The 25,765-nt window shown below is 30.9% G+C and overlaps 5 protein-coding genes across 5 annotated transcripts; 2 read left to right on the forward strand and 3 right to left on the reverse strand.

Moving 5' to 3' along the window:
• Nucleotides 1–549: 549 nt before the first annotated feature.
• On the reverse strand, nucleotides 550–1,890 carry Tsp_11486 (putative dimethyladenosine transferase). Its single transcript, XM_003373006.1, has 2 exons — nucleotides 1,663–1,890; nucleotides 550–609 (listed from the first exon to the last, which is right to left on the reverse strand). Exons 1-2 carry the CDS (start codon nucleotides 1,888–1,890, stop codon nucleotides 550–552), a joined length of 288 nt encoding a protein of 95 aa, XP_003373054.1.
• An 8,118-nt stretch (nucleotides 1,891–10,008) lies between these two features.
• Tsp_11487 (fanconi anemia group J protein) lies at nucleotides 10,009–17,578 on the forward strand. The gene is made up of 15 exons (XM_003373007.1): nucleotides 10,009–10,105; nucleotides 10,308–10,388; nucleotides 10,458–10,684; nucleotides 11,325–11,530; nucleotides 11,666–12,009; nucleotides 12,130–12,255; nucleotides 14,575–14,627; nucleotides 14,743–14,882; nucleotides 14,947–15,073; nucleotides 15,287–15,539; nucleotides 15,593–15,748; nucleotides 15,800–16,008; nucleotides 16,092–16,283; nucleotides 16,576–16,740; nucleotides 16,796–17,578. The coding sequence occupies exons 1-15, from the start codon at nucleotides 10,009–10,011 to the stop codon at nucleotides 17,576–17,578; spliced, it is 3,159 nt and encodes a 1,052-aa protein (XP_003373055.1).
• Nucleotides 17,579–18,444: 866 nt separating this feature from the next.
• On the reverse strand, nucleotides 18,445–19,927 carry Tsp_11488 (deoxyribonuclease II superfamily). Its single transcript, XM_003373008.1, has 6 exons — nucleotides 19,830–19,927; nucleotides 19,452–19,675; nucleotides 19,213–19,380; nucleotides 18,891–19,097; nucleotides 18,612–18,835; nucleotides 18,445–18,549 (listed from the first exon to the last, which is right to left on the reverse strand). The coding sequence occupies exons 1-6, from the start codon at nucleotides 19,925–19,927 to the stop codon at nucleotides 18,445–18,447; spliced, it is 1,026 nt and encodes a 341-aa protein (XP_003373056.1).
• A 1,503-nt stretch (nucleotides 19,928–21,430) lies between these two features.
• On the reverse strand, nucleotides 21,431–22,976 carry Tsp_11489 (deoxyribonuclease II superfamily). The gene is made up of 6 exons (XM_003373009.1): nucleotides 22,822–22,976; nucleotides 22,452–22,672; nucleotides 22,218–22,385; nucleotides 21,882–22,088; nucleotides 21,602–21,825; nucleotides 21,431–21,535 (listed from the first exon to the last, which is right to left on the reverse strand). The coding sequence occupies exons 1-6, from the start codon at nucleotides 22,974–22,976 to the stop codon at nucleotides 21,431–21,433; spliced, it is 1,080 nt and encodes a 359-aa protein (XP_003373057.1).
• A 716-nt stretch (nucleotides 22,977–23,692) lies between these two features.
• On the forward strand, nucleotides 23,693–24,576 carry Tsp_11490 (conserved hypothetical protein). Its single transcript, XM_003373010.1, has 2 exons — nucleotides 23,693–24,190; nucleotides 24,223–24,576. Exons 1-2 carry the CDS (start codon nucleotides 23,693–23,695, stop codon nucleotides 24,574–24,576), a joined length of 852 nt encoding a protein of 283 aa, XP_003373058.1.
• Nucleotides 24,577–25,765: the final 1,189 nt, after the last annotated feature.

The raw sequence follows: 25,765 nt of genomic DNA on the forward strand, positions 1-25,765 counted from the left end.
AAACTAATTTTAAATTAAATCAAAACTTCAGTTCTTTAATTTTAAGCTAATTTAAATTTTTTGACTAAATAATTTTCTTAATTAGAGAATACGGAAAAAGTATTAACAGTTATCTTGAATTTTGAAAAGTAAATGAAGCTAGCTTATACTAATAGTTTCCTGAAAAACATAATTTCTTTAATTTTTTATAACAGAATAGCAATTGGCTCGAAGTTAAATTAACATCGGCAACGCAGACAGAGTGCAAGGAGTTTCAATTAGCTAGTAGAAGCGTTGTTAATTCAGTTAGCTGTTGTTATGTACTGCAGGTATGCTGTGCGTTGTATTGCACATTCTGAAAACGCGATATGCTTAATTCATTTTATCTTGAGATGCATGTTGACCTAATTTGTGCCATAGATGTTATAAAAAGATCTTCTTCGACTTATTAACTTATCGATGCTGTAAAAGTTTACAAAGAACAGTATGAACATTTCAAAGCACGCTTCTAGGCAACAATGACATCATGTATAAGTCAGAATATTTAAAGCATTCTTTACAATTAATCAATTACATGAAAGTGATAAAATGTAATATAATCAAATTATAATAACTTTGATCAATGATGCTCTGAAAAACTTTAAAAAATATTTTCAAAACAACTAATATTTTACTAACACGTATGGTTCAACAGTCCCGCAGTGCTATTTTTAAATAGCTGTTTGATTAAAGAGGATATATATTATAATAGGCGCAGGAACAGAAGAAGGCATCTAATTATTGAATATTAACATAATCAAGAGAAAATCAGGTAAACACTGTGAATGAAATAGCAAACAAAGGATCAAAATTAAAGAGAGCATTTGTAAATATCACTCAAACAAATGATGACTAATAAACATAATTTTGAGGCTACAAACGGCAAGTCTCTCTTAATATGCTCTTTGATGCATCAACGAACATTCCCCAAGCAGTAAAAGCTTGGTTGTGAAATAATTTGAAATAATGATGACTTTACTATTTAGCAAAAGGTAAAAAAACGTTAAAATATTTTATTGAACAGCTTTATGAAACGTAAATGTTTTCATTAAATTGGAACTAGTCGTTGTTATAGTTAACCAAAAAATTTATGCTTAAAATTACATTTCCATTATTTTCACTTAGATTTCCTTTTTGTCACATTATAATATATCTTCGAGAATTTATCAGCATATAAATGAGCAGTCATCAAGCAAGAATGCTTTATAAATCAGATTCAGCACTTGAGAACATATCGTGAGGTTCTTTTCGACAGTGTCAAAGTTCATATTCATTATTATCATAATTTTTTTCTGGATTAGTTATGTTTATTATTAAATTTACAATTAAATTATTAGCAGATCAATGAATAATGCAATATATCCGAAGAACATGGACAAAGCGTTTCAATTGTTATTTTAATATCTCAATGTGATTTGATAAATCTAGATCTGATTCAGAATTTTCTAGAAAGCAGATGCATTATTACAAGAGCATTTAAAGCTATTTCTGGGTAATTATAAAAAAGAAAACAATTTTTATATCTTATTAAATGAAAATTTACATATTGAAAAGGAGTACTGTAAAGAAATGAACCTGTGCCTCAGAGAAGTATGGGTTCTACTTCTGACCAGAAGATATCTCATTAAATTTGGAAACGCTTACGCTTGCAGCCTTTTGTACAAATGGAAGGAATGTAACAAAATGGCAGTAGTTGAAATAACACCAAATTAGCAGATGTATTATTGTGCAAGTGTGTGGGCATGATGATACTAGTTTCAGCTTAAATGCTGATCTCAGCTTTACCTGCAGCGCTTTTAATGGGTTTTTAATGAAGTTAGCTTCTCGGTACATATGACGCCTGTTGTCTTTCTCTATATAAGAAACGGACATACTGGAATTAAAAATTAAGTTAGTAATTATATAAAAATGAGTATTAACATGTTTCATAACGATACGACATTCTAAAATGTTTCCATATTTAATTAGTTTTACCCTATCCAGCACTTATTCTATTTTGAAAAATCAATCTACTTATCACTTTACGCTTCACCTTTATGAGGAGGATAAATCATTCACTGTCACAGCACTGATGATTCATCAGATTCAAATCTGTTTATTATAGAATGAATGTTTCAAATAAACAATTCAACGCCATAAAAAGATTTAATTATGATATAAAGAATAATTAAATGAAATCAGTAACCACATTTTATAAATATTCTTCCAAAATAACAGTGAAAATATCAATAATAATTAACTCATGGCATAAAAAATATGCTGATGCAAATTTTCATTTTTAATTTATACTTTACAAATTTATGTGAACAATGAAACTATAGTCTAATATTTCAGCAGTTTTAGCAAGAAATGTAAGCTAAAATATTTCTGTTTCTGTTTTATCAGTGATTTTTTTATTTCTTACTTTTTTCTATTGAATATAAAAGTATGATAAAAACTTTTAAAATTTTAATGCCATTTTAAATAGCGGTGTATAATGCAGAACGATGAGTGATGATGTGCTTCACTACATGTTGTTTTTATGAATTGCAAGCATTATGCGCTAAATTATAAGTTTCTATTGGTCCAAAAATCAAAATGAAAAATTCTTAAATTTCACATTCATTTTACTTGTCATTTCATAGTTTTTTGTTTAATTTTTTTATTCAGAAATTTTTAAATTCATTTTTTTAATATTCAATAATAAGGTATGAAAAAAAATTTCAAGATTAACAAGTGATGATAACACTAACTAGAAAGAGAAAATTAAACTTCTCAAGGCAAAACATTTGCTTTAAAAAAAAGAAAAAAAATGCATCGATAGAGAAATTCATGTTAATAAATAAAAATAAATCTCATAGATAAAAAAGCATTTTAAAATTTATTTTGAAATTAACAATTGGAATTCACTAGTGTAACCTTTAATTTTATTCATATTAAAAATTTATACTTAAAAATGAAATGAAATTTTATTTTTAAAAGTTAAAAGAATACTTCTGGAATTATAATATTATGCTATAATTTCAAAATAATAAATTCTTTTTGAGACATTTTTGAATATATGCAATGTTTTTATTTTTGCATTCAAAGATGCTATGTGTGTTATGTAATCTGAAAAGTAACAATCTCATATTTTCGATTAAAAAATTATGACAAATATAAATTTAAATAAAGAATAAATAAAATAACTTACTAAATAATTTCACAATGCAATGTTGTGTTACGTTTTAACTCATCATATTATCAATAACAGAGAAAGAGAAAAGAAAAGAGATGGGGTGTTCAAAATAATTTTAAAAAAATCCGCTTGTCATTTTAACGAAAACCAACAAATAAGTTCTGGCAACACAAGATCTGAAGAAGTTTCAAAAGAAATAATTCGACAGATAAGTTTAACACAGTGACTGAAATAAAGTGAAATAGAATCATTTAAGCCAATAATATGGATCACCTGTTGATTATCTGACGTTAGCTTTTAATAGTGAAAAATGGAAGAAGATGCAATTTAAAATTTCAATTAATTCATTCGTGCCTAAAGGCTTTCAGATCTTATTCGAGTTGAACAAAATTGCTTAGAGAAGATTCGTTTGAAAAAGTAACGTTTCAGTCACTCTACCACTCTGAATATTGGTACTTTTCATTGAATTCAATGAAAGTGAAAGTGAAGCCATGGAAAACGCATGTGAGCTGGAAAGCAGAGAAGAAAAGAAGAATTTATATTCCAAAAAAGAAAATATAGATTTCTGAGAAAATTATTGTGATTTTATTTTGACTTTATGCGATGTTATAGTTGATTATTTAATGAATAACATTAAAAAAGCATTGACTTTTATTAGAATACTGAATGGTGAAATAACTGTAAAATTAAAATCTTTAATGGTGTATGTGTATAATAATGTTCACCACATTAATATAATTTATTTTACAAAAAAGTATTTGCTGTATAAAACTTTAATTTATTCAGTAACTTTTATCTTGAATATTTTAATTCTTATTCTGATGCAATGCAGCGTTTATCTGAAATGAAAATTTTAGCATTAATATTTCACTTATGAAATCATTGCAGTTTAATTAAAATGGTAAAAATATATCAATTAAGAAATGGTAACTGCATGTGATGTAGTTTTGCAAAAACTTTATGCACCACATTTAAAATTTAATAAATGTCAGCTATCGTCATAAAAAAATTAAGCAACAATTATTATGTCGGTAGCAGTGAACATAATTTTGCTTTGATTTTTGATAAAACATAAATTTCATATTTTACTTGCATAAAATGTTAAATTACAAATGCCTCGCTTTCTATTTCAAACAAGTTGCACTAAAAGTGAAGATTCACTGAACTTTATAATCATTTCTATTTCTTGATTTCATGTAAAATGAGATTTTTATATATTCTTACCTGATTATCATAAAAACAGACGTTTACTGTAAAAAAAAGTTTTTTCCTTACTAACTTCGAAGTGAAAAATTCCGTTAATATTTCTTGTTTTTAGAAAGTGCCATGTAACGCAGTTGAAATTCATCTTTGATTACAATTTTTTGCAAATTATTTGTAATTTCTACTGATGTGTTTCATTTCATTTGTAATCTTTAAATTCATACTTTCATTTCTTAAGCATTTTAGATGATAATTAATTTTTATTTAATAGAGTGTTCTTTTTATGAAATGTTTAAATTCTTTTTTTAATTTCACGTTTATTTAAATCATCAGCGTATATTTTCAGGGTATGATTCCTTGGAAATTTGAATGAATTTTAGGAAAAGTTTTCATTATGACCTCAGATTTGACCAAGTTTGTTTGCTGTTGTCGTTCAGAATAGCACAGTGAATGTCGGGGAAATTGCAGCTGATAAATATTGTTAAAAGAGGGGAAAGAAATGTTTCTTCACAATGAAATGCATGCATTTAAAATTATTAGCTACAGAAATGTTTTGATATTCTTAAAATTTTTACACACTTGTACATTTGAGAATGAAAAAAATTGCAATATTTTTGCGCATCAAATAACATTTATCGGTTTGCTGCTGAGATTTCTATTCAAACTTACAACTGTCAAATGAACGTGCTTTAGAAGGATGTTCATTGCGAAAGTTGTGAAGAAGAAAAGTTACATGAAAATGAAATGCCTCAGAATAAGATGCGAGCCGATAATGAATTAATTGGAGAGTATTGGTATTGCTATTAATTATCAATATTGGACAGTTTTAATTGTATTCCAATAATTTAAATACGATAATTAAGTTGAAGAAAGCTGCAATAAATATTAAGTTTTTTGATAATTTTTGAAATAATTGTTAATTGTAAGGTAAGTTTAGTTTTCATTTGTAAATGCAGTTTGTTTCGGTGATTTCATTAATTGATTTTTCACATTTGTTAGTCTATTTAAAGCATACATTTTATATTTTAAAAATTTATAAATATACATATACATATTCCATTTGGATACAAACTGGATGTTGCGCAATGTGAACGAAAATAACATGGCAAACAAACGCAAAGAATGAAAATTGAAATGAAGGATTGAATTAAATGTTTAAGTAATAAACACATAATTCAATGCGTTAAGCATTTAAGTGAAATTACAACACAACAAAATCAATTTATCAATTTTTTCTGTAATAATGACATTTTTCGTAATGTCTGAACCAAGATTTTACTCATTCTATCAATTGTAATCTGGTATTTCCGGTAATCGGGCAGCAGTTTTCAAAATTTGCTACTTTTTATAAGCAAATATTAAACAGTTGTTTAATGTTCAGTTGATTAAATGACAGATATTAATTAGATTTGCGAAAATTGGGTTATTGCCATGCGTGTAACTAGGTATTAAAGGCATTGTGACAAGATGCTTTCTTGATCAGAACAGTTTTGATTAGAAGAAGAGAAATTGTCCTCTTTATTGAATATTACAACTAGTAAATACTGATTGCACAATACATACATATATTATATACATATGCATATGTATATCTCCACGTCTTTTCTTTTTCTTTAATTAAACATTTCCAATTTCATAATTTTCAACTTTCATATTCAACTGTAAGTCTTTTTCGTTTCTGCATTATGCTTTATTCTTTTAAAGTAAACCTAGTACTAAAATAACAAATTTTTATATTAATTATTGTAATAAAATAATAGCAAATCTCTAAATAAACTGAATTTTTATTCTGAAATCTACACTTATAATATAGAAATGTTTTTTGCTAAATTTGCGTTGCACAAAATTATTGTATTATTTTAAACAATCCACTTTTCACATAACAGTTTGATAATGTGATATAAATAATTTTTGAATACAATTTAATCAATCTAAATAATCCTACATTCTCAAAATTGCATTAAACTGATAACTGTAGATAATTTATGAATAAGAAAAAGAGATTTTTTCATATCCAATTTTACATTATTGGTCATCAGTGCTTAAATTTGTTTTTTAATTTCAATAAATCTATTCAATTTCTTTAATGAATATCAATTTAACCATCAGAATAAATAATAATGGGAAAATGATCAAAATATATTTTTTAAAATTATAATCTTTGTTCGCATGAAGATATATTTTGTTTCTTCAACATTTTTAGAAAATAGTTTTTGTGAAGTGTTATAAGCTTTCATCATAAACACATTCAAATTTGAATGAAATCAGTTTTAAGTTATTTTAAAACAGTATTAATTGTAAGATGAAAAATAATGTTGTCTTTATTCATGTTGAATATGATAATATTTATGTTTAAATTACTATTAGAATGTTTATTTTTTATTGGCTAAATTAAAATTTTCTCAGTGAATTTCAAACTTTTGAGAAAATGAACAAATGAAAAATTTCATAAAGAAATTAAATTTTTCTCTAATTTATTTATATTTATTGGTGTATTAAAATATTTAATGAAAATATGAAAAAATGAATCCGCCTTAAAATTTGAACAGTAATAAAGTTGATTTGTTTTCTTTTTAAAGTTAATTTGTTTATTTATTCTCAAACAGTTGTCAGTTATTGATGGTTTAGTTTAACTGAGTTGAAAGTGGAAAGTTACGGATAATTTTAATTTCTGCGACAATAATAAGAAGCACGTGACGTTATATGCATATTGATGGCTAGTTTTTTGTTTACTGCAGCAACAGTAGAACCTGAGGAAAGAAGAAAGTGGCCTGTGCTTTTGAAGATTAACAAAATTATTCGATTTTTGAAACAATAAATAAATTTATTGTTTGTAAATAAAATGTGATGTTTTAAATAAAGTTTCATTGTGGTGTAGTTGTGAGATTATAAATAAAATTATGCTTTGAATTAAGCAATCTTTTATCACTGATTGGATTGATCTTTGACAAAATGAATTTCATAAAGATTTTTATAAATTTTATCGAAAATTTTATATTTTTGCTTTCAAACATGATGAAGAAGATTTAAACGGAAACAATTAGCACAAACTGATGTGATGCGAGCAACAATCTTTTCCCTCCACAAAGTAAATATTTCTGATTGACGAACTGCCATTTGTTAAGCTTATTGTTGCTTTGAAATTAAATTGTTGAAAAGCTGTTTTTTATTTTATTATAATCAATATTTAGCATCATATTATTAAGTTTTGTATTTTTGAAAAAAAAATAAAACTGCAAATTATTTTAAAAGGTACTTGATTATCTTTTTCTTTCATTCGTTAATGAGTGAAAATAAATTTGAAATTACGATCCACAGTGAAAAACTGATGCTGTTTTGGACTGTTTGAAAATGAGCAGCAGGTTTGAAAATAAATATTATTATTATTATCATAAATTTTAAAGTTGATTCAAGTGATGAAAATTTGAAACTGCTTTGTCGGCCTCGTATCAAATTTGATTGATTTGCAACAGAGCGATAGGGGAAATTATGCGTTGAATTTTCAAGTAGCTTTTCGTTTGCTTCGTATGATGGAAATTTATTTATTCACATCTATTAGCAATCTATCGATTATAATTAGCAATAAAATTACCAAGTGATTTTTTTCAGTTATCTACCATAACTACAATGTATATCAGTGCTTTGATTGAGTAATTTTAATTTTTAATCATGGAAATGTCAAAGAAGAGAAATAACTTTTTTGAATATTAATAATATTGAAAATATCAAATTTTTTACATTTTTTTTCAAATTCATATCACTTGATAGCATTGCGTGTGTGTGTGTGTGTGTGTGTGTGTGGTTGGCATCGTGTGACGTTGATTGAAATTATCGGCTTTTGTTTTGTTTACTTTGTCGGGTGTTGCAGAACCAAATGCTCTCATTTGACACATTATGATATGCAAAAAAATTTAATTTTAAATTCCAATACATATGCAGCTATTATTAATCAAATATTTGTAAAGATCTTAATTAATTTTCAAATCATCAACATATAAATAAATAAATATATATATATATATATATTCGATTTTGTTATCAATTTTCAATGGACAGACAGTGTTGTTTTATTTATTGCTTTCATATTTTTACGAAATTTCACTTACTTCTTTCGTAGACTAATATAAAGTAGACAAACAATGTGAATTGTATGTTTGAATATAATGCAAATAGCTTAATATTTAATTTTTTTGGTTAATACTGATATTGTTGCCGATGATATATGTTCAAATTGCTGATTTTCACTTATTATTATTATTATTGATGAATTTATTTTTTAATATTTAAATTTAAATGCCAGTTTAAAATTTTAAAAGTTGAGAGTTACTACAACGAAGGTTTACATGTTGCAGCGTCCAAATTTGTCCTTTATACAAACAGCTCTTAGCCCGATTATTGATAACACAGTGTGACATTTATTATTTTTTTCAAATTAAAAAAAGTTCATAGGAATTGGTAAAAGAGAAAAAAATATTACAAAAGATCTGGAAGGAAGATTTCATTTACAGTATAACATTACAATTGGACGGGCTTTGTTGTCATTGTAACTAACACGTTGTACAGTTTTATACTGTTCAGGTATTTTTTTTGAATTTTTATTTTTCAATATTATTTTGGCAAACATAAATTTTATGTAAATTTTTTGCCAGCTATTGAGCATTTTTTTTCGCACGTTGCAAATCTTTTCATTTTCTGCAAATCTTCATTCATTCCTAATTATCTTATCTATCTCATCAATGAGGACTTCGATTTTTTTTCATTTCAGTTTGTATGTATGTTTTCCAGCAAGAAATTTTTTTTTCAAAAAATAATATTGATATTTGATAATATTAAATAAAAGTTAAATTCAATTGAAATAATTCACAAAAAAGAGAAAAAGATCAAATTTTGTATGCCGCATTAATTTTAATTATTTTAATCCGATAAAGATGCTCATCAATCAATGAAGTGAATAGCAAGTTTTTTTCTTCTTATTTTTCAAAAAAAGCAAATTTTTGGAATTTTCATCTGAGATAGAATCAATAATGCAATTATTAATTTTTTCATTCATTCATTTGAAGAATGTCTATCATAATTTTTTTTATTTTGCTTTAATTCAAACATTTATAAATTGCTTTTGACGTTCATCACTTGTGGCATTTTTCATTGATTATTCAACTTGATGAAGCGTTAAACAAAAATTTCACATTCAATAATTTGAAAAATGTATTTTAATATGAAAATCAAAAAGATTTTCATTTTGCATATTTTTCTTGTATTGCTTGAAATTTTGTGGGTGGAAATTATTTTTTTTTCTTTTTATTATGCTTGATGGTTTTAAATTGTTATCTTGATGCACTTGCCATAATGTCACATGCGTAAAATAAATCATTTGCAAAAATCTGCACTTGAACATTGTTCCAAGTGACAAATTTGATATAGTGTAAATTTCTTTATTGACACACACACACACGCGCGTTTGCGTGTGGTGTGTGTTTATCTGCGTATCTTCTGTATGTGTGTGTGTGTCTGTATGTTAAATTAATGTTGCATAAAATTACACACACACACATGTTTTTGATTTCTTCGTTTAATATTGTTTTCATAATTATAATTATATATTACTTATTGTAGTTAAGTGTATAATAATAATGGAAAAGAGATGCGAAGTGATAGAGAGAAAAAATTCTTCATCATCCGTTGATAAGGTGGAAAATGAATTGTTGGACGATGAAGAAGATTTGTCAGGTATGAATTATAAATTATCTTTTTTTTATAATTTGCATAATTTTTTGATATGAATTTTTTTATTGTTCTGCTTTTTTATTCCAATTAGATCTTCGTCCTGTACCGCCGGACGGTGGTTTTGGGTGGGTTATTGTTTTTGCAAGCTTCATGGCGAACACCATTGTCGACGGTATTGCTTATTCATTTGGTATAATTCTTCCAGAATTGCACAGACATTACAAAGGCACGGTTCAAACTGCGGCATGGGTGGGATCACTTCTCACAGGCATGTACATGCTCGTCGGTATGTTCATCCCCTCCCCCCTATATTCTAATAATATAATTAAGTGAACAATTTCTCTTTTACAATAAGGCCCAGTTGCTGGTGGCCTTGTTAATAAGTTCGGTGCAAGATTTGTGTGCATTGCTGGTGCGGTGATTGCGATGGTCGGTTTTATCATTTCCATCTGGGCACCGACTTTACCATTCTTGATGTTTTCTTACGGTATACTAGGAGGTAGAAATTTGAATATGTTTTTTGTTTTGCTTTTGAACAATAGCAATGAAATCCATGTACGATTCGAATCTCCTCTTCTCAAGGTATTGGATTCGGCTTCATCTATTTGCCGGCTTGTGTGTTTGTCAGTTATTATTTCGACAAAAAGCGTGCCTTGGCTACAGGGATTGCCGTATCCGGTAGCGGCTTTGGTACTTTTGTTTTTGCACCAATGACCGTTGCATTGATCGACCATTTCGGCTGGCAAGGGGTACTTTGGATTTTGGCAGGCTTCATAGCCAACTGTGCCGTCTGCGGTGCACTGCTCTGGCCATTGCCTGCTCCGAGGGGTGCAAAACAGGGGAACCATTCCACAATTGAACAGCAGCAACACAATATTGAAAATGAAAAATCACGTGAATCACGTTTTTTGTTTTTAAATTTTTTGTGGTTAATTAAAATTAATTATTTTCAGCTTTGAAAATTCTTCCAAGCATTGAAATTCATCCACCAGAAGAAGCAAATGAATGCAAAAATGAAGAAGAAGAAGAAGAACAAAACAGTAGCATATTTGTTTGTTGTTATTATTAATTTTCTCTTTTTTTATTACAAAATTATTTAAAAATGGAAAATATGTTTTAAGAAGCAAAAAATAGCAAGAAAAACAAAAAGTGGACTTCAACTGATGAGAATGTGGTTCCTCTGGTGGATGCGTTCAAAATGAGGAAAACACTGTCATTTCAGCACATATCCGACAAGAAGCAGGCCCAGCCGACAACACTGCGGTGCATTTCTGCTTATTTGATTTACAATTCTGCAAGTGACAACAGTCTGGACAGTCCATTCGATCGGCCGGATGTCTTCTATCCCGGCTCGGTGGCCAATTTACCTCCTCTTCTACGTACGATCAGCAGTCAATCCAAGGAACGGAAAGTGACCGGAACATCCAAGTTGGAAGCTGTGATCGAGGAACTCGTCGATACGGATTTGTTGCCCAACCGGATGAAGAATAAGAAGAAGAAGAAGAAGAAGAGCAAACGCAAATTGCACCACATCCCGAGGACCATATCCCGCGTCTTGCTCAGCATGATTGATTACCATCTGCTCAAACATCCGTCCATGCTCATCTTGTCCATTGCCAACATTGTTGGCATGCTTGGCTTCTACGTGCCGTTTGTTTTCTTGGCCAGCTATTCGGACTCGCTTGGAAATACCAAAGAACAAAGTTCACTGTTGTTGTCTGTGATTGGAATTACAAACACCATCGGTAGGATTATTTTCGGCTGGGTATCCGATCAACACTGGGTTACAGCTTTGACCATAAACAACATTGCTTTGCTTCTCTGTGGTTTGCTCACTTGCCTCTGCGTGGTATTCACAACGTACGAACTGTTGATTCTCTACTCAACATTATTTGGATTTTTTATAGGTATTTTCTAATTTTGCAATATGATAATATTGTTTGACAAGTAGATGTTATTATTATTATTATTCAACAGTGAGTGATATTGGAAATTTATGTTGATTTATGGAAATTTCTTCATTACAGCACCGTACGTGTCCCTCAGTGCAGTGATTCTGGTTGAAGAACTCGGTTTGGAAAATTTGACAAATTCTTTCGGACTGTTGACCCTGGCTCGCGGAATTTCAGCAATGGTCGGCAGTCCATTGGGCGGTGAGCTTTTATTTTTAGTTTTTTTTGAAATTTTAAAATTTTTCAAAATCATCTATTTTTTGCTTTCTCTTATTCTTTAGGAGCAATATTTGACATCACCGGATCGTATAAATTTTCATTCTTCTTTGCGGGATCTTTAATATTTATATCCGGATTAATCAGCTATTTGATTCCGTTGCATCATTATATTCAAAATAGAAAAAAACGAAAATTATGATATAAAAAATATAATATTCCCCTTCATTTTAAAATTGTTTCTTTTTTCTATTTCTTTTTTTCTGTGCAATAAATGACAAACTCTATAAAGCCATCAATCAGCCAATTAATTTATCATATCATAACGTTTATTATTTATTTTTTGTTTGTTTCCACAAAAACATTGTGATCAATTGCATCATGTGCTCAAAGAAAAATTACTTTAATCACAACATCTTTCTACACATGCGTAAGTTTTTATGATAATTTATGACCTCTTGGTACTACTGATGTACCATATTGTTGTCTTATAATTGTGGTGAATATTTTTTGGCAAATGTAATTTTGAGAAAAGCATATTTGTTAAAGTTGTTATTTTTTTGTTCTATCATTTGTTTTAGTAAATATAAAATATGAATTTCAAAAAAATTTTAACCATACAATGAAAATACTCTTGTGAAATAAGCGTTTTTTTTAATTTTCTATAAACAAATCACGATACACAAAAATAAACTTATGCTATGGCTAAATGTTGAAAAAATGTATAAATGCATTCGTTGTTTTCAATTCATCACTTTCAACGCTAGTGAAGAAACATTATGTATCTGAAATTGCTAGCATTAAAAAATGATTTTTTGTTTTTATTCCAATTGGATCGCGTGTATATGATAATTTCCATTTAATTGTGCGTTGTGGTAATAGATGGAGCGGTATGATGTTATATCAAATTTACTATTAAAAATTTTTCTCATAATATGAAAGCAATCTCTTTTATTGTTTGTTTGCTTGAAATTCAGCTTATGCTCTGCTTTTGTTCAATTTTGTCATTTTTGATGAAAAGGAACATTGTATAATTTTTGTCCGCTCAGTCAGTCATTACAATGTTTACTATGTTTAAGCAGTACTGAGTGCTGATGCAAACATCAAAGGCAAAAAGAAGAATCCAATTATGGTCTACTGTTTGCTCAGATGTGTTAAGAGACAGATATTTCTGTTGCATACATATTAAATGAATTGTGATCATTAAATGAAATGAATTTTGTTGAATTTTGACGCTGGATTTTTTCTAGTTATAAATCATTTCATCTTTACTAATTTACACAATCATATACCAATATTTTTTTAAATTATTTACCCTATCTGTTTTAAATTATTTCGATTTTATCATTCAGTTGTAAACTATGCTAGAATTCTTTTTAACAGTATAATTTTTAATGTGATATTTATCTGTTAAAAAAATTTAACAAAAACTAATAATAAAATTGTTTTTAAACAACAGTATCAGAATGTGCATTTTGAAGTTCAGCCGCTTCAGTTGTTGATACAATACATTTTTGTTTAAAACGTCAAAGTAACTTTCATTTATGTAGCAGAATTCAAGGTGAAATAAAACAATAATATTATACACTACAGTAAAACTATTTCATTGATCGTGATAATGTTTATTAGTACAGTATACTGAAAAAATGAGCGATCACATGATATTTGATTTATAATTGCTACTCTGTCGATAGCGTAATGGATGGAATAAGCTTTTTTGTCAATGGAACCAAAATAAATTTCCCATTTTCACCATATCCTGCTCAAAAAGCTATAATGGATCGAGTAGGTTATATTTTTGAAATTTTTTTGTGACAAACAACTAAATATAATGAAATTAATATGTGAACAAATTTTTTCCATACTTTATTTGTATAAGTGTATACTTTTTTTCGTATAAATAAAATAATTTAAATATTAATGTGAAATTTTAATTGTCACCGAATTTGCTTGCTGTACAAGCAATATCTTAAGTGTGTTTTATTTTAAAATTATAGACACTGCGAACTCTGAAACATTCTCAGAATTGTCTGGTTGAAAGTCCAACTGGCACTGGAAAAAGCTTGGCGTTGCTTTGTGCAGCGTTAGCTTGGCAAAGAGAATTTTCAAGTATTCCACTAATTTGAATAAAGTGAAATTATTAGTGAAATTATTTATTCAAAGGTGCGCAGGGCTCAGAAATTGCCATGCAGTTGGTGCCAAATTTAAATGAATCCCATGATGAAGTTGACTGTAACTCAGAACTGTCTGAAGGTTTTGCACTTTCTTTGCACGTTTTTATCATAAAACATATTAACAATTTAGAGATCATCTGTTCCCCGAATTGTAAGAGAAAGAACATGGATAAATTTTCTACGGTAATACTTATTACTTAGAGAATTGTTTTTTTTTTAATGTATGTGAATTTGAAAATGAAGTGATTTAATTTTGTTATATATGTTGCTGAAATACTATTATTTTTCATTAATTTAGAATAAATCACAATGTTCGGCTGCAAATTCAGCAGCATGTCAGAAAAGGCGAGTTCCGAAAATTTTCTATGCCACTCGAACACATAAGCAATTATCACAAATGATTCGAGAATTGAAGAAAACTGAATACAAAAATGTTCGGTATATGAAAATCAGATTGAATTATATTGTCGAAGAGTTTTCAGTGTGGATTTTTCATTTTCAGAATGACCATCATGGCCAGTCGTGATTTTACTTGTTTAAACGACAAAGTGAACAATCATTGTGACAAAGCAGCCGCCTGTTTGCAAGTGAAAGATGTACTAGAAATATTCTTGCAATTTCTATTGATAGTATTTATGAAAAAAAAATTCAAAAAATGAAAATAAATAGAACGCAAAATCTAAATTTAAACTGCAATTTATATAATTGTTGAAAATAATTATTTTCTGTTATCATTTATTATTAAATGAAATTCCTTTTTGTTTTATTTTTTGCAAATTGCTCAAATAATAATCTTGCATAAATCATTCAACATGTAAAATTAATTATTTTTTCTTTTTCAGAAAAATTGTTCATATTACAAGGGATTGCAAGCATTTGGACAAGAAACAAGCATGTTGAGAAAGCATGTGCAATCGTCGAAGAAAAGAGTCAAAGATATTTGGGAAATTATTGAGGAAAATGATGATTTTGCGTGGGATATTGAAGAATTGGTTGAGGCAGGTCGTAAATTGAATTTTTGTCCATATTTCGCGTCTGTGGATAACATGTATCAAGATGCCAATTTAATATTTTGTCCATACGGCTATCTGATTGGTCAGAGATATTTTTGTAAATTTTATCTTCATTATTGCAATAATTGTATTAAGATCCGGTAGTGCGCAGTTCGAGTAATATAAATTTAAAAGGGCAAGTGATCATTTTCGACGAAGCTCACAATATGGAAGATGAATGCTGTGAGAAGGCAAGCTTTCAAATTACCAAACAAGAATTAGTCGATGCTGTCGAATATTTATCTTCTATCGGTTTGTTTTGCCAACTTCATTTGTATTATGCTTTAATCAAAAATTTTTCAGAGGAGTTGGTACCTGAAAGCAAGAAATCTTTACAGGATAATTGTACAGAGTTGGTGAAATCTGTGATTGAATGGATTGACAAAAAGAGTGTAATTGAAGAAATGACAAATCACAGTGAAAAGTTTTATACGAAAATTTGGTCTGGTCGTGCAATGTACGCAGAATTGCAAGAGATGAAGCTTCATTATGACGCTGGAAACATTCTCCAAGTAGTGTATTATTATTGTCAGTGTTCAATAATACTGTTGGATGTTATTTTTATTTGTTCTGTTTTGTTTGAATTCGATTTTAGAAAGCTATTCAAAAGTTCGACAGTGTATTTAAACCTGACAATTCATTGAATGTCACCGGAACAATATTTGAGAAGAAGCATGACAATCAGCCTCTGACAGTTTTGGAAAAACTGATTTTAATACTGAAATATATTTACAAAGATTATCGTTTAACACCGACTGATTCATATGATTGCTACAGTTACAAGTTTGTGCATATACACATATATATATATATATATATATATATATATATATATATATATATTTGTAATTGATTATTAACTGATCTATGTGTGAGAATTTATTTTAGACTTTGTTTAAAAAAAGAAAAATTATCCGGCTTTACGTTTAATTCAGCCGAAGGTTGGCTTTCTAAAAAACGTTTGAATTGTTTTGTCGATTCAATCAACTTTTGGTGTATGAATCCGGGAATTGTAAATGTTTTTGATGTTTTTTTCTTAATTTTGAGATGTTTGTTGAAATTAAATTCTGCATTCATAGATTTTCCATGATATTAGTTCGTCAGCGAGATCAGTCATTCTCGCATCCGGTACTTTGGCTCCTTTGAAAACGTATGCAAATGAGCTGGGACTTCCTTTTCAGTATTTACTCGAAGCCCCTCACGTAATATTACCAGATCGGGTGTGGATCGGTGCAACTGGTGTGGTCAGTAATTTTCGTGAATGAAAGTTTTGTTTGATTTCGATTTTTTGCTTTTCAGGGTCCCAAACATGTGCCATTGAAAGCAACTTATCAATTAGCCCAGTCGACAGAATTTCAGGATGAATTGGGCAGATTGCTGATTGAAATTTGCAAAGTAACACCAGATGGTGTGTTGTGCTTTTTACCTTCTTATACTTTCATTGATTGTTTGCTGACGCGTTGGAAAAAGGTTCCTCCTAGTTGTAATTTCCAAGTGAACAGCAGTTTGTGGTCTCAGTTGAACGTCTACAAAATGGTTGTGGTAGAACCACGTAAAAATGGCTCTGATGTACGTTTGATTATGGATCGGTTTACTGAAACAATCAAAGATCCCAAAAAAGTAGGTCCAAAGTGCAATGGTGCTTTGTTGCTTGCCGTATATCGTGGCAAAATATCAGAAGGTGTAGATTTTGCTGATCAACAAGCTCGAGCAGTTGTTACCGTTGGCATACCGTATCCGGATATGGAAGATATGCGAATACGATTGAAGATACAATACAACAATGAACGTTTGAAGAATGCTAAGCGCATTGCAGAAATGGCACCTCTAATATCAGGTAATCAGTGGTACCAGGCGCAAGCATTCAGAGCGTTGAATCAAGCTTTGGGTCGTTGTTTGCGACACAAGCTAGATTGGGGTGCTCTTTTATTGGTCGATTCACGCTTTCAAAATGCTGAATATTCTTGCAATCTTTCTACTTGGATACGTAAAAATTTGCGTTGTTACGATCGTTTTGACCAAATGATATGCAACTTGCAAACATTCGTTGCACGTTTCGGCGCAAACAAAATCAACGAATGATCCAAGCAAATAGGTTTGTTTTTTTCTGCTTTCCATCACCTTCCATATTCTGTGTCAAATCTTATGCTAAAAAATTATTTATTTATATTTTTATTCATTTGTTTTCCATATTTTGCATTTGAACCAGTTGATGTTTTATAGCATTTGAAAATAGTTCTTAGTCAGAATGTGTGTGTTTTACAAATTTGCTTATTTTATATTGTTTTATTTCTTAGGTTATTTGTTCATCACAGCTTGGCATAAGCAACTGTGTACTATATTACAGAATATAAAAGTTGTTATGTTCATTATTTATGCTGTCATACTTAAATAAATAAACCTTACCAGTGACACGGTCTGAGCTTAAGAATTAATTAAATTTAATTAAGTATTTCAAAATATTTGAATTTTATTGTTATTCAATACCATAATAACATAATAATATCTGTCGTTCACAGTTATTATATATTGTATAATGCAGCTTAATAAGATGGAAATCAAGTGACATTTTCTATATATTATTTCAATATGTTACATTTTTAATGATTAATTGGGCGTTTTTCATTTAATATAACTTATGCAACATCAACAAAATTGCGCTTGTAAATGATGGTGATTTAAATGTTGTAATGATTTTTATGCAATAAATGAGCGTGTAATTTTAAGATTTCTGTTCAAGAAAAGCTTCACAGTGTATAATGAAAGAATATCAACATTGTCTTCATGATGTACAACATGACTAAAGTAAGTCTTATATTTCATTGTCTTACTTCAATTTAATATTACTATCAGAACAAAACTTCAAAAAAAACTCTATGAAGGATCAAGTATAATTTGTACGTTTTGCAATGTCATAATTTCATTTTTATTACATACACCATAAAGAATTATTTATTGCATGGCAGAACATTAGACGCTGCTTGACTAAACGCATTATAAACATTAGCATTCTCTATGCAAACAGCAGCACCAGGCACCTTTTTTTCAGAATTCTAAATGCAATATATATATATACTACAATAAATATTGAATTCAATTTATTCAGTTTAGTTACTTTGTAATCATTTGTTGTAAGGCAAACAGTATTCTTTCCTTCCACTAATGCCCATCTTGCGCTATCAGCTTCACGGCTTACTTGATTATCAGCAAACTGTATTGGGGAATCTATTTTTTGAAGTTTGTATTGTCCTTTACAAATCGATTTGGATTTTGCATCAGAAGGTGCCCATATTCTTATGTTAGCTGATAGTTTATTTCTCAAAACTCTTCCATAAATATCTGAACGACAATATTGAATAATATTGCTTTTCAAAATGCAATAAATAAAAATTACCAGCAAATGATTTTGAATGCTTTCCAAAAGCTTGAATATTTGCTTGAACTTGTGCATTTTTTGTTACAAATTTTGCATGCTCCAGGAAGGGTGTCACTCGAATCTCAACTCCATTTACCAAATTAGATAATTCTTTATGCTGATTCAAAATATCAGCAGGCAAATTATTTGCATATATATATGGCTCTTGGTATCGAATCGCTTTTCCTATAAATTCCAGTTTTATTAAATTCATGATAAAATATTTGAATGGAAAAATACGCTTGTTAATGAATATTCAAAAAAGCATTTGAGCTGCTTTAAGAAAGCAGCATAATAATACCAACAGAATTTAAGAATTCTTCTTTGAAGGACAAACATAAAAATATGTGCCCCTTCGCTGTTTCTGTCTGTGGCCAAGAATAACCTCCAAGATGTGCCAAAAAATTAGGCACAGTGTGGACGAACCATGCAGCGGCATCATTTTGTCTTTTATCGATTAAAAGAACTCCTACAAAATGATGTATGACTTTATTTCAATGCAATATTATTGCAGCAGAATATTTTTGAAAATGAAATCACCTTTCGCTTTGCTTTTTCGATTTTTTGCAGGTATGTTTGGTGGATCATCGTTATATGCAAGAACTTTGATTTGTGGATCGTTCTGCACATAATGAACCATAGTTCTTGCGATCGACTGTCCAGGGGTAACATCAATAGATGCCGCTGAATTGCTCCATCGAGGATTTACCTCTGATTTCATAATTTTTGTATTTAGACCATTTGGAGGTTTGTACACAAAATACCTTAAAGTTAATCGATTCTACTTAAAAAATAGAGAGCAGAACAAAAATTATTAATATATTAATGTGGTTAATACAGTTTTCAAATTTCGATGTTTATTATAAAAAGCTTTATAAATAGAACGAATTTCAACAGACAAGCTTCTCATGATCATACCAATCTACATCAAAGTCATTATCATCCTTGCATGTTGCAACTTGCGCAGTGCAACTTTTCAACGAAATGAAGATGACAATTATGGTAGTAAGCATCATTCTAATCAATTGTGAACAATAGACATTTCAGTAATTTTCTTTCTTATATGTTTTCCTTTATTTATGCCGCTCACTTATGTAAAATAATATAACTTTATGTTTATGCTTGGAAGTTTAACTCTGTTTATTTATTTTGTCAGTTATAATGCAGCAGCAATTAATGGATACTGTTTACTTAAATATGAAACAGTGAACAGAACCATCGACGTTGCACCTTTTTATTTATCAGTATTAGTGATTGCATTATGCTATTAACAGAAGCTTTCATAAAGTGTCAACATGAGGTTAATTTGTTATTAATGTAATCACATGACTATTTACGGTTATTATTATCTTATGTAGTACTCTTAATAAATTTGTGAACAAAATAATTGAAAGCAAAATAATTAAAAATAATTTTTGCTATATCTTGTTATTTTACAATATTTTGTTAACTTCATCATAAGTAATATGCATTTTTCATCTCTGCTGGTGATGACATGCAGTTCAAGATTAGCAGCAATGTCAATTTATTTTAGCCATTTTTGTTGTTCAAAATTTTCATTAAAATGTATATCTTTCGTCTGAGCAGCAGAAGGTGCCCATATTCTGCATCAGCTGACTTTTTTCCATTTCTTTATGTTGAACCACTTTTAAATGGAATTCCTTAATTTCCATAATAACATTAATCCATATTATAATTGAAAACATTATGTGAATGTTGTAATGTATAACTTGTATTGTAATTTTCTATATTTGATAGCTTACAGTTTTGAGCATTTAGAAAAGTTGCTGAATATTTATTTATATTTGAAAAAATTTTTATTAAAGGTTGTTAATTAAAGAAAACATTTTTATGATTTGTGGTCAAAAAGAAGCAAAATAGTTATCTTACGTTTATTTATTATCTGTTCTTATTTAATGTATCTGATTACTTGACTGTGTTTCAGAATAAACATGTTTCATTTCACCTATCTGAAATTTAAGTTTTATCAGTGTAATCATTTATGCTGTGATTGGAAAATATGACAGTTTTATAACTAGAGTTTATAGAAATACGCGAACGACCAGACATTTGCTTACCATTAGGTTATGAGAAAACCACGAATAATTTATATTGTTAGCAGACAAGAAATCAACAAATACACAGAATATCAAATTCACAGGATCGATAAAAAAAGTAGCTCGATGTCGTTGTACGAGGGGGTATTCCGCTAAATGGGATCTTGCTAAGTAGAATTTGAAAGTAGATGTTCAGGAATGTTGCTTCAAAAAAGTTGTTGCAATTCTTAGTTTTGCAACCAGATGTTTCGCAAAATTTTATTCATGCATTAAACCAGTGGTTCTCAACCTTTTTTTCCCCATGCACCCTTTTTACCCTTTGTCAGAACGTCATTTTACGCTTTGAAGACTGTGTGGCTCAAATACAGTTCAATATTTTTTAATATATTTTACAATTTAAATATTTATAATTACATATTACAATTTAAATATTACAATCAAAGAAACATCTGTTATGATGCATTATTTCTTGCATGCTTCAACATTAAACGCTGCTGTTCTAAAAGCGTTATAAACGTCGGCGTTTTCTAAACAAACAGCCGCACCAGGAATCCGCTTTTCAGTAATCTAAACGAAAGTCGATTAATGAGACAACTCTAAGAAAATTTATGAATTTTCAAATCAAAGCTTCACTTTGTAATCATTAGTTGTAAGACAAACAGTATTCTTTCCTTCAACTAATGCCCAATTTGCGCTATCAGCTTCACGGCTCACTTCACTATCAGCAAACTGCATTGGAGAAGCAATTTTTCGAAGTTTGTATTGTCCTTTACAAAATGATTTTGATTTCACATCAGAAGGTGCCCATATTCTGATGCTAGCAGAAAATTTATTTCTCAAAATTCTTGCATACATATCTAAACGACAATATTAAGCACTGTGGTTTTCGACGTTTTGACGGACTCAAAATTACCTGCAAATGATTTTGTGTGTTTTCCGAACGCTTGAATACTAGCTTCAACTTGTTTCCGTTTTGTTACAAATCTTGCATGCTCCAGGAAAGGTGTCACTCGAACCTCAACTCCATTTACCAAATTGGATAATTCTTCATGTTGATTCAAAATTGCAACGGGTAAATTATTTGCATATATGTATGGTTCTTGGTATCGAATTGCTTTTGCTAAAATTTCACTTTCAAAAACTGCCGATGGCAAAATATTGGAATTCCAAAAATGCACGTTGTAATTAAATATTCAAAAATGCATTTACATTGCCTTAAATATTAATAAAATAGTTTTCATTTTAATACCAACAGAATTTAAGAATTCTTCTCTGAAGGACAAACATAAAAATATGTGCCCTTTTGCTGTTTCTGCTGGTGGCCAAGAATAACCACCAAGATGTGCCAAAAAATTAGGTACAGTGTGAATAAACCATGCAGCTGCATCAGTTCGCCTTTTATCAATTAAAAGAACCCCTATAGATTATACATTTCATTATTTCATGTGAATGTTCTCACCGTGAGTTGTATGAGAACAAATACCTTTAGTTTTACTTTTTTGATTTTTTATAGGTATGTTTGGTGGATCGTCACTATATGCAAGAACTTTGATTTCTGGATTGTTCTGTACAAAATGTGCTAGTGTTCTTCCTATTGAATGCTGCGCATTATCAATAGATCTAACTGAATTACCCCATGCTGGATTTGGTCCTGATTTCATGATTTTTGTGCTTATCTGATTTGGAGGTTTATATACAAAAATCCTTAAAATATTTTTTATGAAAAAGGCAAAGATAAAATAAATAATAAACAGTGAAAGAAAGAAGTTAATATGGTTCTCATAGTTTTAATGAATTTGTTTTGTGTAAAAAATACAGTGTATTTTAACATGCAGTGCCTTTAGCAAACTTACCAATCTGCATTTATGTTGGCATCATCCTTGCAAGTAGCAACTTGTGCAATGCAACTTTTCAGTGAAACCAAGATAATAATTACTGCAGTGAGCATCATTTGAATGCACTTTGAAGATTTAAATGAATTTCCTTTATATAATATATTTATTATCATTTATGTTATTCATTCATGAGTAAGAATAGTTTTGTTTATGCACTAAAGTGTTTGCACCTATTTATTTGCTTTATATTAAATGCAATTCTCTAAATTGACTGAAGATATTTGCTTAAATAAAGAACAATGAGTTTTGAAGGTCCTTTAGCAATATCATATTGAGCAATATTTGTACTTCTATTTAATGCATTTAACAGAAACTCTTCTTAATTAACAGTATAAGCATATATTGGTATTTACGCAGCAATGTGACAGCTAATTGTTATTATTGTTGTTAAGTTACGTAGATCCCATTGTAACAACCATTGCTGTACGGCGACGTGGCTAATTGCAGGTCCAGCTGAGGCAGACGCCGAACCGCGGCAATAAAGCCTCCCTTCCCGCCCAGTTCAAAAGATACCGCCGGCGAGAACCGCGGTCGGCTTCTGGCGACCAACCCGCATGACCCGACGAGCCGGTGCTTAACTAGCCGTCGTTCAGCGTGTTGTTCGGTCATCGCCGGTCACTGTGGTCCGTTGGGGAAGCGGATCAAAGCCGCCGTGTAATATGCCGCTGATTTATAGAAGAGCCGCAAGCCGGGGGATTGTCAGCAAGACAATGGAAGGATCGAATTTCAGTTGACCCACCCCGGTGCCCCCCTGCGGCGGAATACTTCTATATATTGAAGCGGCGGAGACCATCGAGGCAGTTATCAAGTGGACGAGCGTGGAGTGCGGATGATGGAGACACGAAAACGAGACCGCGCGAGCGAAGACGAACCGGCGAAGAGTAATAACGGGCGAACTGGAGCAGACCCGGAGGAAGCAAAGCAGACGACCCCGCCCAGTGGCTCGTTACAATTGGGGCCTGTCCGGGAACCCGTACCAGTACCTGGAGCATACTTCTACCCGCCTCCGGTATTTAGCCCGGGAATGGATGCCGAAGAGTGGGTGGAGAACCTGGAAGACTTCCTCCGCGCCAGCGGGGTACCAACGATGGATCATGGAGCTGTCGGACGACGCCTACTGACGGCCCCGGTGCGCCGCGAGCTATACCCACCCGGACAAGTGAGGGACGACTCTTTCGAGGAGCTGAAGAAACGGCTGCTAAACGCGTATGGTCCTGAGGAGTCGCTGGCAATGTTGACCGACCGATTCCACGCTCTGCGACAACGCGAAGGCCAATCCATCCAGCAGTTCGCCCAGGAGGTGGCAGAGTTGGGACGCAGAGCGGGGGTTTCAGAACGCGACCTCGTGATACGTTTCAGCGGCGGGGTAACGTCGAGGGAAGTCTACCGGGCGATCCGGCTGCAGGAACCGCCGACCCTCGCCGAAGCTCGAAAGCTGGCCACCAGGATAATCCAGGTGGAGGACGGCTACCAGGAGAAGCAGCAGCTCCGCGCCGGCGTCGCAAAGACAGAGAAGTCAGAGATGGCCGAGAAGATCGACGCCATGATAAGGGAGATGGGCAACCTGGCCAAGAAAGTGGAACAGCTGGAACGAGCGGCGCTACGGCCCCCCAGGACTGCACCCAGATGCTTCCGTTGTGGCAGCCTGGACCACCTCCGGCGAGACTGCCCCCAGCTCCGGACCCGAACCCGGCCAACGCGTGCCCTGAATAATGGACGCGGGGACCGCCGTCTTTTAGCGATGACGGAGCTTCAAGCTGGACCTGCAATTAGCCACGCCGTCGTACAGCAATGGTCGTTACACCATTATAAGTTTTTGAACAGAATAGCTTAAAGTTTAATATATCAAAAAAAATAAGTCAAAATGAAGCAGAATGCTTGTTAGATCTTGTTCTTTTATTGCCTTTATTAAGAACATGCCTCAAAGCTAAAATGCCTAGTTCAACGTTACTGATAATTTGCTTTTCTGCGCATTTGTTTGTAAAAAATTGGAGAAAAATTCTTTTTTTAACTAAGTTGAAGGTATTTCAATCACATTTCTCTGATCTACTTTATAAAAAAATTTTAAATAATTATGATAATTGTTATTATAATAATCAGAATGTGTGAAACGTAATTCCATGCTTGTTTAGCATGTTGCTTAATTTGAATCAAGTACTGTAAAAATCGCGTGCGCTGTGCCGATAGAAGACGTGAGAATTTTTTCAACCCGCTTCAGAGTTTGTGGTTGCTTTTTTTATCAACTGCATAACATAATAAGAAATTTAGAAATTATATATAAAAAGATTGTTTAATATTTAACCATCAGATGGACTGTTGGCGCTATGTACGTTTTTGGGTTCCTGGGGTCACATTGCCCCCTTTAGAAAAACGTATAGAAAAGCTTGAATAATCCTAATTTCTTGTAAATTTTTTCCAGTAAATAGTATTAGAATAGTTTTGTATTTTTTTATCAAAGGCTGATTAATTTAAATCACTTTAAGTTTTACATGGCAGAAAAAATGCAACAAAGCAACCTTCGTAACAGTGTTGATTTACGCTTATTTTGCTATGGCAGGCTGATTATGACAATCTTCACCAAGGAAATGATAATTATATTTGTAGAGGTGTGTTTCACATTTTCTGGAACGACTGTTGATTTTCTCGTCCTTTTCTGTATTACACAACTCGCATCCTTTGCTAACTGCTCTTGTATTGCATACAGATATATATAGGCGCATGTAGAAAGAATATATTATTAGGGATTGTTTTCTTAAGTCGTCGTATCCAAAGTTTGGCATGAATCATAACATCTAATCACAAAAAAATACTTTTAATGTAATTTACACTTTTGCAGTGTATTATTGCTATTTTGTTTGCTGTTGTACTGCGTATTTCTTTCAGTGTTTTTTCCATTCACTAC

Source organism: Trichinella spiralis (assembly GCF_000181795.1).
Source record: "Trichinella spiralis strain ISS 195 chromosome Unknown Scfld7, whole genome shotgun sequence".
Lineage (NCBI taxonomy): Eukaryota > Metazoa > Nematoda > Enoplea > Trichinellida > Trichinellidae > Trichinella > Trichinella spiralis.

Bases quoted from the DNA above. Each gene is read 5' to 3' on its own strand.
- Tsp_11487 (XM_003373007.1), top strand. From the start codon at position 10,009: ATGGAAAAGAGATGCGAAGTGATAGAGAGAAAAAATTCTTCATCATCC. The intron at 10,106-10,307 runs GTATGAATTATA...TAATTCTTCCAG, and splicing joins CGATGAAGAAGATTTGTCAG to AATTGCACAGACATTACAAA. The intron at 11,531-11,665 runs GTTGGAAGCTGT...CGTCTTGCTCAG, and splicing joins AAAGTGACCGGAACATCCAA to CATGATTGATTACCATCTGC.
- Tsp_11488 (XM_003373008.1), bottom strand. From the start codon at position 19,927: ATGATGCTTACTACCATAATTGTCATCTTCATTTCGTTGAAAAGTTGC. The intron at 18,836-18,890 runs GTAATTTTTATT...ATTGTCGTTCAG, and splicing joins GCATTCAAAATCATTTGCTG to ATATTTATGGAAGAGTTTTG. The intron at 18,550-18,611 runs GTAACTAAACTG...TATTGCATTTAG, and splicing joins TTACAACAAATGATTACAAA to AATTCTGAAAAAAAGGTGCC.
- Tsp_11490 (XM_003373010.1), top strand. From the start codon at position 23,693: ATGATGGAGACACGAAAACGAGACCGCGCGAGCGAAGACGAACCGGCG. The intron at 24,191-24,222 runs GTTTCAGAACGC...GATACGTTTCAG, and splicing joins AGTTGGGACGCAGAGCGGGG to CGGCGGGGTAACGTCGAGGG.
- Tsp_11489 (XM_003373009.1), bottom strand. From the start codon at position 22,976: ATGATAATAAATATATTATATAAAGGAAATTCATTTAAATCTTCAAAG. The intron at 21,826-21,881 runs GTAATTTTGAGT...ATTGTCGTTTAG, and splicing joins ACACACAAAATCATTTGCAG to ATATGTATGCAAGAATTTTG. The intron at 21,536-21,601 runs GTGAAGCTTTGA...ACTTTCGTTTAG, and splicing joins TTACAACTAATGATTACAAA to ATTACTGAAAAGCGGATTCC.
- Tsp_11486 (XM_003373006.1), bottom strand. From the start codon at position 1,890: ATGTCCGTTTCTTATATAGAGAAAGACAACAGGCGTCATATGTACCGA. The intron at 610-1,662 runs GTAAGCGTTTCC...AAAGTTTTTCAG, and splicing joins TTGTACAAAAGGCTGCAAGC to AGCATCATTGATCAAAGTTA.